The following is a 20789-nucleotide window of genomic DNA, read 5'->3' as shown; positions in this document are numbered from 1 at the left end:
TGTTTATTCATCTCTGCAGCTGTGTGATGTCAGGGACTGTGCTCTATCATAACTGCATTTAAGAAGCTATGAGTGGTGTATATTTTGACAGGATCCCTGGTATAGGCAAACTGCATGTGTTGGAGCTGAGCAGTAACGTTTACTTTGCTGTTGACCAATGTAAAATGCTGGTACTAATTTCTTAAAGCTTTAAACAAAAATCTCATGATATAATTGGTAATTTTTTAGATGTATTCTGTATTTGACATAATATTACTAGTGGGAACTATAAAAACATTAAACTTGTGAGAACTAAGAAATTCATGAAAAAAAATTTGTATTAAATTAAGGTTAGATTCTTCAAAAACACAACACCAATAGACTGCACGTGTTAACAATTAAAATACTGTATTTAGTAATACACGAATTTTATTATAGTTTTAGGATTCATTGATGGTTAAGGATGGCGTGCCATAAGATAAAATAATTTGCTAGCATATAGAGTAACTTCTTATACTAAATTTCTAAATTAGGAAATCAGAAAAACCATTAAAATTTTAAAAATACATCTTATATCTTGTAAAACATTACATTACTGTATGCATAAACTAAATACTACTGAAAACAAAACATATTTTGAATTGCTTCTTTTACACAAGAAATTGGTAATTGACTTAATAATTAAAATAAGAAAACCTAAAATGATAAATAAACGTGTGGGCCATTTTTGGAAGAACAGTGTCCAATCAAACTTTCAGAAAGCTCCTATGGTTGTAGAAGTCAGTGAGGGTTGCTTTGGTTGTATAAGTAATTGTAATAGTTCAGGTAATGTAATTTAATAATCTAGTCAATGAGCTCTAGTCAGTGAGACTACAGTTAATTCTAGCTTTGCAAGTTATAGCATGTGACCTTTAGTAAATTACTTAGTGTCTATTAACCTAGTTTACTAATCTACAGTGTGAAAAATAATTTATAAGGTATAATGTATGTAAAAAACTAAACACACAAACTGGCACATATTAGCACAAAACATATAATAGACATTTTAACTATTTTTAAAACAACTGCCATTTTATTATTTCTGATTGGCATTAGAGTGTGTAAAACAACTCATTAATTAGGCATCTCATGTCAGTGTGGTGCATCTGTTTTGCAATATTTGATTCAATTGTTTCAGGTCTTCCAATTGTTTATAATGCAGGTCAGATTTGCATTTTATGGAAATGATTTCATCCTTGCTTTTATTAAAAATTAAAACTGCTTTCATTAAATCCAGGTATGAGATTGAGAATTAATGTTTGACATTCATAATTTGATGTATCCATTTCAAAAATTTATTTTTAAAGCTTGGTCTAAATGTAAAAAACAGTTAAACCAGTAATGATGACAGAATCCAAAATGAATTGTTCGTTGTCATGATGGTTATGGGTTTCACTCTGAATTACATTGATTGACAAACCTATTATTATGTGTGCATCTACTTGAGTGATTCTCCACAGGCAATAATGTGGATATTCTAAGAAATCCTCAAACATATTTTATATTTTGGCTCATTTTTCACCTTGAATTATTCACATGAAGAGAGTTCTACCTTGAATTTAGTCTATATAAACTTTACCTCAGGTGCATCACAGCCAGTATTTACAAACTTCTACTAAATCAGAGGAGCAAGTAGAGAAACAGGGAGAGTAGCAACACATACCTTCTGTCACCAGAAAGCCACACGCCCTTCAGTGGGGAGGTCAGGTTACCTCTTAAAGACACAAACCTTATCTGTGATCTTCACAGACTGCCCTTTGAAGGGTCAGAGTGAGGCAAGAGTGGAAAAAGTAGATTCCTCGCCAATGTGTCACTTCAGATTTGAACAGGAAATTCTCACCCTAGGGCTATTTTGAATCAGTGTATCTCATCACACACTTTAGAATATAGGAGACTTTGGGTGGCTAGGGTGGCATTTAGTTTGTCCGTTTTCAGTGCCTCTTAGAAATTATTTTAATGGTTGACAGGGTCGGGGGAGAGCAGAGATTTGACCCATGGAGTTGATTGTTTCCTTCTCAGTCACAAACACCAAAATCTTGTAACTTTTTAAAAGTATCTTAGATATTTACTTTCTACATTTAGACAAGGTACCTAAAACTTGACATTATATACTTCTTTATCATATACCCCTATAATATCGCTATCATAATAAAAAAATTTAATAATCTTACCAATAAGAATTTAATGTACTTGTCACTGTTTTGAGAAAATGCTACATTGTCAACTTAATCATAACTGACATCAATTCTCCAACTTATCTTCTTGATTTCTTCGCCGTAGTTCTTAAAATTCCCTCATTCGTTTTTCTTATGTAAGCTAACCAGATTCCTCTGATTAAAATAAATGTCTCTTGAAAGAATAAAATATTAAACAATACTGAGCTATATCTGTATGCCAGAGGCTGAAATAATAAAAAACTACTCACTATATTTTTCACTGATTCCCTCTCTAATAATGACTTATTGTCTGCATTTTAATAGAAATATTTGTTGTAAATGATTAAAGCTTAAGTTAAACTATGTAGGGAGGTAAAAGCAATTTTTAAGACTTCAACTACTTAAAATGGGGAGGCCAGAAAACAGAGATTTTTAAAACATAAGTAAAATGGAACATGAGCGCCGGGGCGCGGTAGCTCATGTCAGTGATCCCAGCATCCAGAATCACTTGAACTCGGGAGTTCGAGGCCAGCATGATACATAGGATGAAACCCCATCTCCTCAAAACAAATACAAAAATTAGCCGAGGATGCTGGTGTTTGCTTGTAGTCCCAGCTGCTCTGGAGGCTGAGGTGGGAGGATCGCTTGCGCCCTGGAGGTCGAGGCTGCAGTGAACTGAGTTAGTGGCATTGCACTGCAGCCTAGGTGACAGAGCCAGACCTTGTCTCAAAAATAAATAAACAAAAATTTAAAGAAATAAATGGTATACAAACATCAGCAAAAATACTATAAATTATCTCGTCGTATTAAATAAAAATCTTTCATCATTTTCTGTCAAGAAAAGGGGGAATGTTTATGCATGATTCTATTGCCCAGGCTGGAGTGCAGTGCTGCATCTCGGCTCACTGCGACCTCTGCCTCCTGGGCTCAAGTGATTCTCCTGCCTCAGCCTCCTGAGTGGCTGGGATTACAGACACACACCACCATGCCCAGCTAATTTTTTTTGTATTTTTGTAGAGACGAGGTTTCATCCTGTTAGCGAGGATGGTCTCAATCTCCTGACCTTGTTATCCATCTGCCTCGGCCTCCCAAAGTGCTGGGATTACAGGCATGAGCCACCGTGTCCAGTCATTATCTAAAATCTAAAATGTTGGGTTTAAATCCATATTTATTTCTTTGCAATCAGAATTACTATTTGCCCTTCCATCAGAATGGCTAATGTTGGCTAGGCATAGATGTTTTTCTGTAAAATATATGGTAATATATTTTCATAAAATAAATTAATGCTGTATGCATATATACTTGTGTTTATATTGTATCTATTTCTATTATAAGTAAATTTATTTATATTTACATTTTATTATATTTCATAAACTAGGTTAATTTTTTCTGTTAGTCACATTATGGAATTAAAACAATAAAATCATTCACTAAGGATGCCACATAACGTATCATTCACTAATGTTTTCTGTTTAAGTTTGAAGTGCTGATGTCTACCATTGCTACAAACATCCACTTGGAGTTTTCCATTAAATAGTGTTATACTGTTATTGTTTGCTTAATGACAGGGATAGTTCCCAGGAATGTGCCTTTAGGCAATTTCATCCCTGAGTCAACATCATAGAGTGTAAATACACAAACCTAGATGGTACAGCTACTACACACCTATGTTATATGGGATAGCCTATTGCTCCAAGGATACGAACCCATACAACATGTTATTGTAGTGAATAATGTAAGCAGTGAAGGGAATGGTAATTTTTATCTAATCATATATAAACATAAAAAAACAGTAAAGTATGGTTTAAAAAAGGTTAAAATGGCATCCTTTTATAGGTATATTTTACTATGAATGAAACCTGTGGAAATGGCATTTTCCCAAGGTGAGCCAGTGAGTAAGTAGCAAGTGAAAGTCAAGGCCTAGGATATTACAGCACACTACTGCAGGATTCATAAACTCTACACTAGGGTACACTATAGTTATGCAGCAGTTTTATCTTTTGCTAATAATAAATTAACTTTAGTTTACTGCAACTTTGTTGGTTTCTAAATTTTTTATTTTATAGAAACCTTCTGCCTCTTTTTAAATACCCTATATTTAAAAACACAAATTGCACAGTCTTAAAATCTATTTTCTTTATATTCTTATTCTACAAGCTTTTTTCTATTTTTCATTTTAATTTTTTTTCTTTTTAACCTTTCTTTTAAAAAAACTAAGACACAAACACACGCATTAGCCTAAGCCTACACAGTGTCAGCAAGATCAGTATCACTGTCATCCCCTCCACATCTTGCCCCACTGGAAGGTTGAGGGGCAATAACACATGTGCAGCCATCCTCTCCTGTGGTAACAAGGCCTTCTTCTGGAATTCCTCCTGCAGGACCTGCCCAAGGTTGATTTTCAGGTAATTGTTTTTGTAGAAGTAGAAGGAGTACACTCTAAAGCAATAATTAAAAGTATACTACAGCAAATACATAAACCAATAATATTGTCATGTATCATCATTATCAAATATTATGTAGTGCATGTATTTGTGTGTGATACACATTATTCCACTGGCAGCACAGTAATTTGTTTACATCAGCATCACCACAGACATGTGAATAATACACCGTACTGCAACTATTGCTATGACATCACTAAGTCATAGGAATTTTTCAGCTCTGTAATAATCTAGTGGGACCACTATCTATCTACTATAGTAGCGATATATAATATATAATTTATTATTTGGTCTGTCATTGACCAAAACATCATTTTGTGGCACGTGACTATATATCATGTCCTTTGTTAATCGAAATAATACAGGTTTCTACTGTTTGAGCATTTAACGTGAATGAAGTTTATGCTTATACAAAGGCACAATAAATATATAAAAACAAAAAAATAGAGAAGAAGTGGAGTAGAATTTACTCTATTTGATGTGTGTATATATATGTTTATATGATGCAAATACACACACACACACAGAGCTTACAGTGATTAATATTAGGTGTCAACTGGACTGGATGGAAGGAAGCCTAGATAGCTGGTAAGTGTTGTTTCTGACTGTATCTGCGACGGTGTTGGCAGAGGAGATTGACATGTGAGTCATTGGACTGTGCAAAGATGACTCATCCTCAATGTGGGTGGACACCATCCAATGGCTGCCAGGCGAGTAGAACAAAGCAGCTAGAAGAAGGTGGGGTAAGCTGGCTTGCTGAGTCTTCTGACTTTCATTTTTCTCCCATGCTGGATGCTTCGCTTCTGTTCCTCCTGCCTTTGGACATCAGACTCCAGGCTCTTCAGCCTTTGGACTCTTGTACTTACCCCAGTGGTTTTACAGGGGCTCCTGGGACTTCGACCACAGACTGAAGGCTGAACTTTTGGCTTCTCTGCTTTTGAGGCTTTTGACTCGGACTGAGCCACTACTGGCTTCTTTCTTCCCCAGCTTGCAGATGGCCTATTGTGGGACTTTGTCTTGTGATTATGTGAGCCAATTCTCCCTAATAAACTTCCCTTCATATATACGTGTATCCTATTAGTTCTGTCCCTCTGGAGAACCCTAACACCGAATGTACATATGTATTACTATGACTATTGCAAATAATGACAATATCTGGTTTCCTATGAGTTATGGGTAAGTTGGAAGTCAATAACAAGTGAAAATATACTTTTAATGTAACATGAAATAAAATAATTTTCAATGAATTTAAAAAATTAGAGTGAATTAGTTATTACAAACTCTAAATAAAATAAAATTTAAATATCTTCAATAGATTAAACACAGATTCCCAATGAAAATTTGGATATTCAAAAAGAAGACTTAAAGTAAAGGAATTACATGGATATACTTAATTGGATATTGAACAGTGTATTAATGATAAAGTTTCCAACACTGAAATAAGTATTTATATTAGAATTTGGGGAGCAGATACAGGCTAATTGGTAAATGAAATAGAGAGTAATCTTACTTTGTACTGGTAGAATAAAATATCACAAACCAAGCAATGTATTAACCATACAGATATATTACTCACAGTTCAGAGAGCAGGGAGGCCCAAGATCAAAGTGCCAGCAGGTTTGCTGTAAGTTGTATTAAATTAACAAGTTTCTATGTGGAAAGTAAAAATGAAAATGTCTATTATGAAAACATAAGGGAACAACAGAATTTAAACACTTGGTAGTGTTCAATCAGAATGTAATAAAAATTAAGTTATAATTAATACCTGTGCTTACGTATTTCCATACAATTAAAATACATAAGGATAATATTTTAGATATTCATCATTATATTAAGTGTAAAGTATTTGAATGTAAAATCAAAGAATGCATATATTCAGTAATAACTGTTTGTTGTCTTTATGAGACATTCCTTTCATGTAAGCATAAAGAAAAATGAATATAAAAGTAGAGCTACCATGTGATCCGGCAATCCCACTCCCAGGTATATACCCAAAAGAAAGAAAATCAGTATATCTCAGGGATAGCTGTAATCCCATGTTTGCTGCAGCACTGTTCACAATAGCCAAGATCTGGAAGCTACATGAGTGCCCATTAACACATGAATGGAGAAAGAAAATGTGGCATATATAAACAATGGAGTAATATTCAGTCATAAAAAGAATGAGACCCTGTCATCTGCTACAACATGAATGGAACCAGGGGTCATTATGTTCAGTAAAATAAGCCAGTCACAGAAAGACAATCATCACATGCTCTCACTTACTTGTGGGATTTAAACATCACAATAATTGAACTCATGGAGAGAGAGAGAAGGATGGTTATCAAAGATTGAGAAGGATAGTGGAAGGACAGTAGTATGGAGGTAAAAATGCTTAATTAATGGCTATAAAAATATTTAGAAAAGATGAATAAGACCTAGTGTTTGATAGCACAACAGGGTCACTACAGTCGATAAGAATTTAATTGTACATTTTAAAATCACTAAAGAGTATAATTAGATTGTAACATAAAGGATAAATCCTTAGGGAGATGGAAACACCATTTTTACATGATGACATTATTATGCATTGCATGTTTGTCTCAAAGCAGCTCATGTGCCCAAGAAACATATACACCTACTATGTACTCACTGAAATTAAAATTGAAATATTTAAAAAAGAAAAGATGAAGATAAAATATTTAAAAACATATACCATATCTCACAAACTGGTAGAACACTATTACAGTTAATGTGCTGTCTTAATATAAGGCAAGCCCTTTACTGGAATTGAAGAAGCATGCTTCATAATGTTAGATTAACTTTCTAAACCACTAGTAATATACATTTTTATCATTGCATGTACCTAATGATACAAGTTCAACATATGATTGAAGAAAGTGAATAAGTAAACAATCATAAACGAGATTTTAAACACTTTTCTCTCAGTGCTTAACACATAAACAGGCCAGGGAGCCTATAGAAAGATTAGAACTAGACAAGTAGTTAGCACTCATAGGCACACACTCACACATATGTAGCATACTCACATATGTAATTTCACGTATTTTTCCCAAATACACTATAATCTCATAACTCTAAGCATATTAGTAAAAGATATAGGACTACGATTTCACTGTAGTACCACTAGCCAAGCTTGGCCAGTGAACAGTTAAAAAATAGATATTCTAGTTCAACTTTAATTAATATAAAATAAATACCATGTAAAACAAGTTTCTCAGCACACTAGCCACATCTTTGTACACAAAGATGAAGAATATTTCCAGCTTCACAGAAAATGTTCTAACTACAGTTTACCTACGATAGAAGTCAATAAAAAAAATCTGCCAACCTTACATGGTTTTAGATTCAGTAATACATGCCTAAATAACATATGGGTGAAAGAAATTTTCAAAATGAATGGTCACAATTTTTATATGAATTATAAGGAAAATAGAACAGAACTCTTTCTTGTAAAAACCGATTGTCCTCAATGTATATATATTACAAAAGATGACCTAAAAATTAAATTAACTGGAATGCACTAAAATACAAATAGAAAAGCTGAAATTAAATACAAGTGATATATAAGAAAAAAATGAATAAACAGTAAAAAGCCACGATAAAGAATGTTACAATAGAGAGAACAGCAAGGCCAAAGGTATTTTCAATGAAAATGCTTTTAAAATTTGATGAGACTACTAAAAATATATGCCTACTAATGTATCCACAAAAATAACAAATTTAACATTTTTAAAAATTGATAAGGGCCGGGCACTGTGATGCCTCCCAAAGTGCTGGGACTATAGGCTTCAGCCACCACAACTGGCTTATTTAACATGGAAATACCATAGTGGTATTTAAAGTTATTTAGAGGCAATAAAACTATATTTTCATTACATTTTAATGTCTGTATGAAATAGAAAATTCATACTCTTTACCAAATGCAGCACCTCAAATAGAATTCTGAGTACATCCCATATGTATCAAAGAAATTCAGTTTAGACATAAACTTTCCTACAAAAATAGTCTACAAACTCAGATGACATTACTAGTGAATTATAACATTTAAAAATAAAGCAGTACTCTCACCAAATGCTTTCAGGTTACAGAAAAACAGAAATTCTTCCCAAGATAGCCTTGATACCAAAACCTTTCAAGTTTATAGCTATGAACAAAAACATGGTCAAATATCCTTGTGAACATGGATGAAGAAATAAATCTTACCCTACATAAAATATATATCCACTTTTTTTTTTTTTTTTTGAGACAGAGACTCCCTCTGTCGCCAGGTTGGAGTGCAGTTGTGGGCGCTCGGCTCACTGCAACCTCGGACCCCCGGTTTAAAGTGATTCTCCTGCCTCAGCCTATAGGTACCTATAGGTGTGCACCACCATGTCCAGCTAATTTTTGTATTTTTAGTACAGATGGGGTTTCAGCATGTTGACCAGGATGGTCTCGATCTCCTGAGCTCGTGATCCGCCCACCTGAGCCTCCCAAAGTGCTGGGATTCCAGACGTGAGCCACCGCGCCCAGCCAGCACTGATATTTTATGAGGGAAATATACAACGATCGTCCTGGATTTATTTCAGAAACAAAAGCTGGTTTAACATTTGAAACAATAAAAGTAGTCTATAAAAACGTTATATAAAGAAAACATATATGATTCCAACTGATACAAATAAAAATGTTACAACAATTGATAAAATCTATTAGAAAATAGGAATATTATAAAACTGCTTCAGTATGAGAAAGATAGGATGAAAAAAACCAGCAAGCTTTGTAAATATGAATAACATGTTTAAGTATTTTTTGCCAAAACCAGGAAACGATACACATGATACACACAGAACTTTGATTGCACTTTCTATTCAACTATGGGTATAAAACCCTAGCCAGTGAAAATAAATGAAAATAAAACTAAGTTATAGCACATGGATTAAAAAAAATAAAAGTGTGATGATTTGCAGATAAAATGTTCTTTATATAGAACACCCAGAAAAAAACAATAGTTGACATAATAGATTTAAATATATAAAATCAGTGGAATAAGTAGATATAAAATCAAAATGCAGACATCAATTGTATTTCTATTTATAACAACAAAAATTATTAAAGGGAATTTTGGAATCAGGATGCCATTAACAAAAGCATGAATGTAAAATACCTACAATTCTGTATGACTTCAATCCCCAAAAATACAAAATACAATATATATTAAAGATAACACAGTACATTGAAAGTAACACTTTATGTTGATTAGAAAAGTCAATATTATAAAGAAGCTCATCTTTGAAAATTAGAGAATAAATGCAGTCACAAACAATCCCAGATGCTTTTTTTTTCCTGATAGCTTTATTGAAGTGTCATGTACAAAGCATAAATTTCATCCACTTAAAATGATTAAAAATCAATGATGTTTAGTATATTCACAGAGTTACAACCATCACCACTACTGAAATTTAGAAAGTTTTCATCACGACACGAAGAAACTTTCTATCAATTAGTGGTCATCTCCTATTTCCACCTCCCTTAGGCATTGGCAACCACTATTCTACTTTCTGTCTCCATGGGTTTGACTGTTCTTGATACTTCATAGAAACTGACTCATATAACATGCAACTTTTAGAAAGGCTGAATACCACATATATCATGTTGCGCAAAACGAGCCCGACACAAATGCTAGGATATCTGTACTTTAGTAATTGTGTGTATCCTACTTCAATAATTGATTTAGAATTTTCTTATTAGAGCAAATAACATAATTCATTTTAAGATTTATGCAATCATAATATTATTTCTATTTTAAGAAATATAAAATTTATCTGATGCACTGCAACTGCAAACGCCACTTCTAAAGCTTATGCTTACAATGATATATTTTTGAAGATCCACACTGGTCTGAAAAGTCCACGCATGTAGCATTGCACAGTTATGTTCAGCATTATCTGACTCTTTTATCCTGTAATGGAAAGAAATCCATATTCTGTTACATTTTAGGCAAATGATTCATGAGACAAAAACATTTTCCATGTACTGTAAGAAAGAACTTTATGGAAAAGGGCAATTAAATTTTTCATAATATTAGTAAGAGTCATTATTCTGAACACTCAATAGCGTGGTTCCCCTTCATCCACGGGGGATATGTTTCAACCCCAGTGGATGCCTGAAACAGCAGATAGTACAGAACCTATAGAGAGATTATGTTTTCTCTACACATTCGTAACTATGATAAAGTTTAATTTCTAAATTAGGCACAATAAAAGATTGACAACAATAACTACTACTAATAAAAATTATAGCAATATGCCAACAGCACTACCATTGTGCTCTGAGGATATTCTTAAGGAAAAATGTTAGTGTGGCTTTTTAACAAAAACAAGCTCTGCAATTCCCTGATAGTCCGTCTCAAGCTTGTCCAACTTGCTGCCCATGGGCCGCACGTGACCCAGGACAGCTTTGAATGTGGCCCAACACAAATATGTAAACTTTCTGAAAACATTCTGAGATATATATATATACATTTTTAGCTCATCAGCTATCATTAGTGTTAGTGTATTTTATGTGTGGGCCAAGACTATTCTTCTTCTTTCAATATGGACCACAGAAGCCAAAGATTGGACACCCCTGGTCCATCTGATAACCAAGAAGGTTACTAGCTGACTAATGAGTGGGTAGACATTATGGACTACTATAGTCTATTGTAAAATATTTATGTCAACATTTCACTAACTTTCCACATCTTTCTTCATGTCAATGATTCCACATACATTTATTCATATTGTTCTTCTGAATTTCTCACTTATATAGATATTTTTATATAGCACTGTACAAAACAACTTACTCATGTTTGAAAGTCAAACCGTTTATTGTCACCCATGGATGATGACTGCTGTCACGAAACACACCAATCCACGAGGAAGGTGAAATGGCGGTCAGAAATTTCTAAAAGAAAAGGAAGAATTTTTACTTAAATAATAATTATGACAATATTTAAAAACAATATATTAAAGTTGAAAACTACTATTTGCAGTGCCAAAAACTTTCATATATGTTTATAATTTTGATATAAATGAACTCTTCAACATTTATACTTAGCACTTTCATTCTTATTCTCATGTTAATAAGGACCTTTTAATTCTTGCATTATAATAGTGACCACAATTGACTGAAAAAACACAGGAAAGATTTAAATAAGTTTCCTGATACTGTGCATTCATTCCTCCAGATACTGTGATGAAATCAATCAATTTTTGTACTATATTTCCCAGAGTTGGAGATTTAGAAGAGAAATGAGAGGTTGTTATTTGGAAATAAATGACATAGAAGCTACAGATTGAGTTTTCTGGGCACCACACCATTCTTTAATTAGATAAGCCCTCACTTTTAACTGATTTAGTTTTGGTGGAATAACAGTGGTCCTGACCAGGTGGTGTAGACTCGTCTCTCTCTGGTACTCCCGGCTAAAAGCAACTGTGATTAATGAAAGACAAAAGCAATGGAGAACTCTGAAAGGTGGAAAGAGATAGATGACATCGTCTGGGACCCTAGCATCAGGGATCAACAAAGTGGCCGAGCGAGCATGTGAAGTCCCCCACCCGACAGAAGAAGGTGACCTAGGCCTGCTGTTTCCCTGCACCCAACCTGGCAACAGGAGGAGGGTAATGATGGGGAGTCCCCTCCACACCACCAGGCGAGGCTGGTACCACTGGCGAGGATGAGCTACCAGGAGACCTGCTATCAATACAGCCAGAGGAAGTGCTTGCTTCTCATTCCAAGAGACACCAGGGTGGATGTGGGTGAGGAGGATCAGCAAAGCGACCCCATGACTACCAGTGCACCACCCAGGGTCCTCTTTGTTCTTGAGGGCATGAGACCCACTTCCCCATCCAGAGACAAAGACTCAATGGATTCTTAGTGTTCTTTGTATATAGTACAGCAGTGAACAGTAACAAATGACAGATAACTGCAATAATATGGAGGAATTGCACAAATATCAGATAGGAGTGAAAAACACAGACATGAAATTTACACTGTATGATTCCCTTTATATAAATTCAAAAACAGGCAAATGTTATTTAAAACATTAAAAGTCAAGACAGTGTTTTGGAGAGGAGTCAGGATAAGTGATGAGGGTACACACAGGGGTGGAATTGCTAGAGCCGGAAACTATTATTTCATGATCCGACTTGTATCACAGGAGTTCATTCACTTTGTGACCAATCTGCACGACCAGATCATATAATGCCCGATAAAATTAGATAGCAACATTTATTGTGCATTCAAAGCATTTATAGAAGCATGGTTTTCCATGAAAAGCAAAAACTGAAAATAATCAAAAGCACGTTAGCAGTATATGAATTTTTAAACATTATTAAGTCAATCAATTAACTATTACATAAACTTGAAAACATATAAACTACTCCCTACTAAAAACATAAGCTAAATATATATACCCACACATATGGATGATTTCTACAAATATATTATTGACCGAAATAAGCTTTTCATAAAGTGCTTATAACATTGACATCTTACCATTTCTTCTTCATTATCTATAGAAAGCAGACTGGAGTTCTTCAAAGTACAGGCCAGCAAACTCTCTGCCCAAGTTCTTTTCTCCTTACCAATATAATAACAACTGTTGGAATATGTAATCCACTCCTTACGACAATGGCCACAGTGACGTGCTAAATAAAGATATGAATTACTGTCTAGACCAATATGAATTTTTAAAAATGAAAATTTTTTTTACATATTTGCAAAGGTATAAACCTTTATGCATGCAATATATCTATGCATCTTCAGAGGCTGGTAAATATGTAGTTTTAAAATACCCAGTCACTTATATACATATGCGCAATAAAAGGTCAACCTCTCATCTCTTAATTGTGTTCCCATATAAAGCAAACCAGCAAACAAAAATCTACTCTATACATGTCTTGAAAATCAATGAACTAATCTGATTTTTAAGGAGCAATAAATAACTTGTATCTCATAGCAATAAGAATTTGAACACAACAGATAAAAACAAAGCATAGTTGTTTTTATTGATGACAAGGGAATGCTGAACATTTATTGCCAAATTTTATAATTTTTCACCCCAAATTTTTTTTTGTACAGCCTAAGATCAAGAAAAAATAAACTGTACAATATTAAAACTTTAAAAATTATTATATACCTTTCTGAGTTCTTGTATTCAGGGAAGAATTGTTGTGCTTCTGTGTTAATGTAGCTAGAAAAATTAAAGTAATCTTTGTAAAAAATTAGCACCGAAATCAATCATAATAATTTTAAGTTTTTGTTTGAATTTTTTTGTGTTAGAATAATATCGAATAAAAATGATTTTAAGAAAAATTTGATAAAGTAATAATAGTTTTTTGGAAAAGTATTTCATAGATCTAAAGAACCAAATTTCACCATCTCATATAGTTCTTATAATTCTTGATTTAACTACTTTCAAAAATTAATTTCTATTTCTCAGTAAGGTTTTTCAGACTCCTAGAACATATTTTTGAGTTATGAAATCAAAATATATACATGCAATTGCATCAGAAGCGAATACTTTCAACAATTATTCTTTCATTTATTCTTTGACAAATTCTGAATGACCATTCCACATTCAGTCCAAAGATATACATTACAATGAGAATTCTATTCCCTGAAAATATGAAATGTATAGAGGCACATTCAATCATTAACATGAAAATTCCCCTTGTAATCTTCTAAAATAGACTTACAGGGAATAACAACTATTGTTACCACAGAGGCCATTAAGACAAGACAGATGATTCCCAGTATCCCAGCAATGAGCTTCTCTGGAGCTGAGGGTAAATCTGCAGGGAGTGAAATGGGAACAGTGCGAAAGGAGAGGTGGACATAGTTGTTTAGAAGATTCAAAAACAAAAGAACCTGAATGCACAGGAATCATACGGAGAAACTTGGACCCCAAACCCTCATCTCCCATTGTAATCTTTTTCTCAGAATAATATACCATTGCATTTTCAGTAAAAATAATGCTCCATGAATTCTTTGACGAAGACTACACATTTCAACAATGAGTTAAATCAGTCTTCATATTTTATATTGAAATAGCATATCTCAACTTGAAATTCTGATCTTTGCAAATAGAAAATATGTGAGCACTCCCGGCTCTTTCCCCACATCCCTGTACCCCAAGCTGCACATCCTAGACAGTTATAGTGAGGATCTTTTAAATGCTTTACCTTTGCAGTGATTGGTTTTGTCATTCCCTTGAAAATCCTGAGAAGTTTTTTGAAGGTTTAATTCCGCATAGGTTATTTCCTGTTCAGTTACTAAAGTGGATCTTGAATTGCCCTTAGGTTTTTGCTGCTGCCTCTTTTGGTTTGGGGGCAGATTCAAGTCTGAGTAGATTACTCCTTGGTTATCCATCTCTGCAGTGTGTGATGTCAGGGACTGTACTCTACAATAACCGTAGTTAAGAAGTTAATAAATGGTTTATATACAATATTCCCTAGTGCAGTTAAAAGGGTGAGGTGGAGAACGAGTATTGGAGCTCATTTTGCATTAAAGAATCTAAAGTTCTTTCTCTAATTTTCTTCAAGCCTAAACAAGTTTCTTATGGTAAAATATTTGTTTTAAAAAAAAGATTTTTGGGTCGGGCGCGGTGGCTCATGCCTGTAATCCCAGCACTTTGGGAAGCCGAGGCGTGCCGATTACAAGGTCAGGTGATCCATACCATCCTGGCTAACACGGTGAAACCCCGTCTCTACTAAAAATACAAAAATTAGCCGGACACGATGTCAGGCGCCTGTAGTCCCAACTCTCAGGAGGCTGAGGCAGGAGAATCGCTTGAACACGGGCGGCAGAGGTTGCAGTGAGCCGAGATCGTGCCACTGCACTCCAGCCTGGGCGACAGAGTGAGACTCTGACTCAAAAAAAAAAAAGAGAGAAATTTCTACGTTTGACAAAATATTATTGCTGGGCCAATAAGAAGCAATAAATTACTAAGGAATAAAGAAGTTCAGGAATAAAAATATATTTCTTAAAGTCTGATGCTTTACCTGTATTAAAAATTAAAATGTATTAGAAAAAGTTCTGCACTCATTTTTTATGTTAATTTTGAAATCCAGTAATGGTTAAGACGATGTGGTCTGCACATGAGTAATAGTGAAGTTGAGATATATACACACACACACATATATATAAATTTCTTGCACTAAATTACTTTTATTTAGTAATTTATATACATTAATGAAAATCAATAGGGGTAATTAAATGGTCTTTTCTTAATGGTTGAAATGTTCTAAGAAATTATTAAAAATTATTTAAATCATTAAAAATGATTACAAATGTGAATATTTGTACATGTCAGAAAATGCTATGTGACACTGTTAACTTATGAATAACCTAAATAGTATTAGGAACACCATATAAATTGTTAATACTTATAGAAGTATTGGTAATTTAATAAGTAATTGGTAATTTATTTCCTGGCTAAATTATGAACCAAAAAATGATAAATAAAAGTATAGGTAATTCATGTTAAAGCACATTTCATTTAAACTTATAGAAAGATTTTACAGTTGTCAAGGTGAGTAAAGGCCACTTTTGTTGTATAAGTACTTGTAAAATTTCAGATAATGTAATTAAATCATTTAGTCAATGGGCTCTGGAGTCAGTGAGATCTAGAATGAATTCTAGCTTTGACACTTACAATGTGTGACCTTTAAAAAGTTATTCTATGTTTAATAACCCAGTTTGTTAATCTAAGATGGGAATAAGAACATATAAAACGTTGCATGTAAAACATTTACCACTCAACCTGGCACTTAAAGTTCTCAATAAGCATTAGCTATTTTAATTATTATTTTAGTCACAATTGTTATGTTACTGTTTCTGATTCGTGTCAGTTAAAGAATGGAAAATGAATCTTCAGATAAGTCTCCTATATCCGTGTGCTACATCTTTTTTTGCAATATTTTGATAAACTTTAAAAAAGTATTTTGATTGTTTTGTATTACCTTTAGCATTTTATGTACTCTACCTTATTGTGATTTTTATTAAAAATAAAAACTGCTTTTATTTAATCTACATGTCTGAGGAACTGTATTTGGCTTTCATCAATTGATTCATTTATTTTAATAATCTTTAATGGCTAAGCTAAATATAAATTATTATTCAAAGATACATGATGTACTGATTACAAAATACAAAATTAATTGCTCATTATTGTGATGTTAATAGGTTTCACTTAAATTATATTGATCAACAAACCCACTAGGTTTCCACAAACAAGAATTTGAAAACTTTAAGAAATCCTTCAACATATTTCATATGGTTTTTACCCTGAGTTATTCAAATGAAGACAGCAATATTCTACTTTGATTTTACTGTATATTAATTATACCTCCTTTGTACCATATTGAGCACTTGTAATCACCCACTAAATGAGGTAGGCTAGTAGAGAGTTGGAGAGTAGCAACACATACCTTCTGTCCCCAGAAAGTCACACATCCTTTAGTGGAGAGGCCAGGTTAGTCTCACAAAAAGGCCTGCTATAGCTGGGTAATAAAAGGTGAAATTTAAAGGCATAAATTCAGGATAAGAACAAACAATGCCTACAATCTTTGCAGACTGCCCTGTGAAGGCTCAGAGTGAGTCAAGAGTGGAAAAAGTAGATTTCTCATCAACGTGTTACTAAGGTTTGAACAGGAAATTCTACACATGGGCTATTGTGAAATCAGTTTAATCTCATCACACACCTCCAAAATATAGGATACTCTGGTCTGTTAAAAGTACAAGGTTGACTTTGAAAGTGGGTCATTTAGTTGGTCCATTTTTCAAGCGCCTATGAGAATTTTTTTTTCTGTTTTGATCACAAACATTGCCAACCCTCACCTTGTTAAGAGTGCCTTTTAGACTAGATTGCTAAATCTTAACATTGCATACTTCTTTTCTTTATATTATTTTATTATGTCACTTCCATTATAATAGAAAACATTCTAAAACTCATAGTAACATTATCAACTGATAGCTACTGATTTTTTCCTTAATTATTCTGAAAAATTACTGCAGTAATTACTCAGTTGACTGTAGCTGACACAAAAACCATCACTGCCAAAGTTATGTTATTAACTTAGTTCTTAAATTTTTGCATTTAATTTTTTAAAAATAGATTATTTAATCTTCAGATTACCGTTGATGAAAATAAATGTATCTTGGAAAGGTAAAATATTAATCAATTTTGAAATATATTAGCATACCAGAGATTGAAATATTAAATATCTATTCATCACATTCTTCATTTATCCATTCTCCACCATAACAAATTATCTCAACTTCGATGGAAATATTTCGTTGTAAATGACAAAAACTGAAGTCAAACTCTGTGTGGAGAAAAAGTAATTTTAAAATCTCACTAGGAGGAAAGTCAGCAAATTGGCAGAATAGGTGGTCCCCCACACATATGCCCCCATAGCAACAATAATTTTTCAGCTATCCACAGACAAAAGTGGAGGAAACTCCCTTTGAGGGAGTTTTGGAATTCAAGTAGGAGTTTGTAAGATGCCAGTGGAACCCAAGACCTAGGAGGGTTGTTTTAGAGAATAGATTTGCATCCAAGTGGCAGACTTACCAACAGTGATTCCATCTCCAGACCTGAAAAGAGACCCATCCTCCTGTGGACTTGCCTTCAGCCGCATTAGGACTTCGTCGCGCTGCCAAAACCATTTGTCCAGGGGCCCAGGAGGAGACTCAAACACTAGTGTCTCAGGAGGTAGGCATATCAACTGTAGTCTCAATGTAGACCCTGAAACAGCCCTCTAACTTGGCTTTAGCTACTCTCAGCCACAACTTTTGAGATCAGTCTTTCACCCACAGAGACTTCCTGGGAGACATATACATCTGTTCCCCTGAGGCATGCTTGCTGACCTCTGTCCTCTAGAAGATACTAAAATGGCCCTGAATCTCCACTGAAACTCCTCTCAACTGTGGCCTGAGTTAATCACAGGAAATTGCTGTGAGACTCACTCATCTTTGTCAGCAGTACAGGCTTGCTGACTTCAGTTCCATGGTAGTTTCTGAAACTGCCTTGAATCATGACTCTCATCCTTCTCAGCTGTGGGCTGTGAGCAGTCTTGCCAGCTCAGGGATACAGAGGGAGGGCATGTGCATCCATGTCCCGACTGGGAGACCGTTGACCTAGGTTTCACAGCACATCCTGAAATGGGCCAGAAAAGGGGGTTCAACCCTTCTCAGCTATGCTAGAGAGCAGTTTGCCCACACAGGGACCTGGAGAGAGACATCATAAGTGCCCCTAAAGGTACAGACCTTAGTTTTATTTCAGATCTTGAAACAATCCTGTGATCCAGCTCCAGCCCATCTTAACTACAGTCTGAAGCAAGTTTGCCTGCCCAGATACCTGCCAGAAAACACACTCATCCATGACCCCAGAGACAGACATGAAGACACTGGTTTCAGCTATAGACTCCGAGGAAACCTTGTGACTTAGCACTAACTCCTCTCCACAGGTTGAGGAACCCACTCAGAGACCCATGAGCAGCCTTCCCAGAAAAATAGATAAACTCTCCCTCAACTACACACCTAATAATAGACCAACCATCTACAGACCCTGAAGTGGACCCTCATTCCCTCCCCAGCCCTATAGAGTATGATGCTAGAGCCAGTTTGGTCCTCTGAGGGACTAAGGAGGATACAAGCCTGCTAGAAGCCCTAGTAACAGGATCATGAACCAAAGATCCCACTCTGGACCCATAAGCAACCATGTGATCTGGCTGTAATCCCATTCAACCATGACACTGAAGGCAATCTCATCAGCCCAGGACCCTAATAGGAGAAGGTCTTAACCTACCGAAACCAGTCTGTAAAGACTGAAAGAGATGTCTGCTCTTTCAAGTGCACAGACACCAGTACAAGGATAAACAAATAACAAAGCATCAGACATATATGACACCACCAAAGGAAATGAATAAAGCTTTAGCAACTGATTCAAATAAATGGAGATCTATAAGTTTCCTTTAAGATAATTCAAAACAATCATCTTTAAAAATCTCAGTGAGATGCAAAAGAAGAGAGTACTGAAAACTCTAAAACAAAAATACATGAACAAAATAAGAATTTAATAAAGAAATATAAACCACTAAAAACAACCAAACAAAAATTCTGGAGCTGAAGAACACAATGAAAGAAAGAAATAAGTCAATAAAGAGTTTCAATACCTGACTCAAACATGCAAAAGAATTAGTGAACTCAAAAAAGAGTCATTTAAAATTAACAAATTAGAGTAAAAAAAGAAAAAAGAATAAAAAGTGGCAAATAAAGCATAAGAGACCTTTGAGACACCACCAAGAATATGGTATAGAAAGTATAGAAACTTCAGAAGGAGAAGAGAGAGATAAAAGGTCAAAAATATTTTTTCTTTAAAGACATACTGTCTGGAAACCTTCCTCACTTGGGAAGGATATGGAAATCCAGATTCATGAAGCTCAATGAATCGTAAGCAAGATCAGCCCAAAAAACACTCTTATGAAGCACAATATAATCACATTGTCAAAAGTCTAAGATAAGAGAATCTTGTAGGGGGTTTTGTTTATTTTTTAGCTTAACATGATCCCATTTGTCCATCTTTGCTTTGGTTTCCTCTGCTTGTGGCGTATTACTCAAAAAATCTTTGGCCAGTCAATTGTCCTTGATAATTTTTCCAATTTTTTTTTCTTTCAACTTTTATTTTTAGATACAGGGAGTACATGTGCTGGTTTGTTACATGAATTTTTCCAATTTTTTTCTTTCAACTTTTATTTTCAGATACAAGGAGAACATGTGCTGGTTTGTTACATGGGTATATTACACCAGGATAGTGAGTATAATCCAAAGTAGGTAGTTTTCTGAACCTTTCTTCCCTACTGTCCTCTCCCCTCTAGTAGTCTGCGGTGCCTATTGTTCCCATATTTTTGTCTAAGTGTGCTCAGTGCGTGGTTTCCACTCACAAGTAAGAACCTTCAGTAGTTGGTTTTCTGTTCCTGCATTGATTTGCTTAGGATTATGGCCTCCAGCTCTGTCCATGTTGCTGTAAAGAACATAGTTTTATTCTTTTTTATGGCTGTGTACTAGTCCATGGAGTATATATGCCACATTTTCTTTATGCAATTTATCACTGATGAGCACGTAAGTTGACTCCATATCTTTGCTG

At 34.5% G+C, this 20789-nt stretch overlaps 1 protein-coding gene across 12 annotated transcripts in view; it reads right to left on the bottom strand.

The window, feature by feature from the left end:
• The window catches only part of KLRC1 (killer cell lectin like receptor C1), a 21701-nt gene extending 2045 nt beyond the window's left edge, over positions 1-19656 (bottom strand). Inside the window, exons 1-9 of one of the 12 annotated variants that reach the window (XM_031650145.1) lie at positions 18216-19645; positions 17845-17967; positions 17071-17142; positions 14824-15041; positions 14338-14433; positions 13779-13832; positions 13136-13287; positions 11442-11542; positions 9946-10559 (exon numbers count right to left, since the gene is read on the bottom strand). In XM_031650145.1, coding sequence (XP_031506005.1) covers positions 10403-10559; positions 11442-11542; positions 13136-13287; positions 13779-13832; positions 14338-14433; positions 14824-15010 — 747 coding nt within the window. In that variant the 5' untranslated portion in view covers positions 15011-15041; positions 17071-17142; positions 17845-17967; positions 18216-19645 and the 3' untranslated portion in view covers positions 9946-10402. 12 annotated transcript variants of the gene reach the window in all.
• Between the last annotated feature and the right edge of the window lie 1133 nt (positions 19657-20789).

Source organism: Papio anubis, chromosome 9 (genome assembly GCF_008728515.1).
Source record: "Papio anubis isolate 15944 chromosome 9, Panubis1.0, whole genome shotgun sequence".
In the NCBI taxonomy this organism is placed as follows: domain Eukaryota; kingdom Metazoa; phylum Chordata; class Mammalia; order Primates; family Cercopithecidae; genus Papio; species Papio anubis.
The sequence above is the reverse complement of the archived record's forward strand: the minus strand, read 5'-3'. Positions and strand labels throughout refer to the sequence as shown.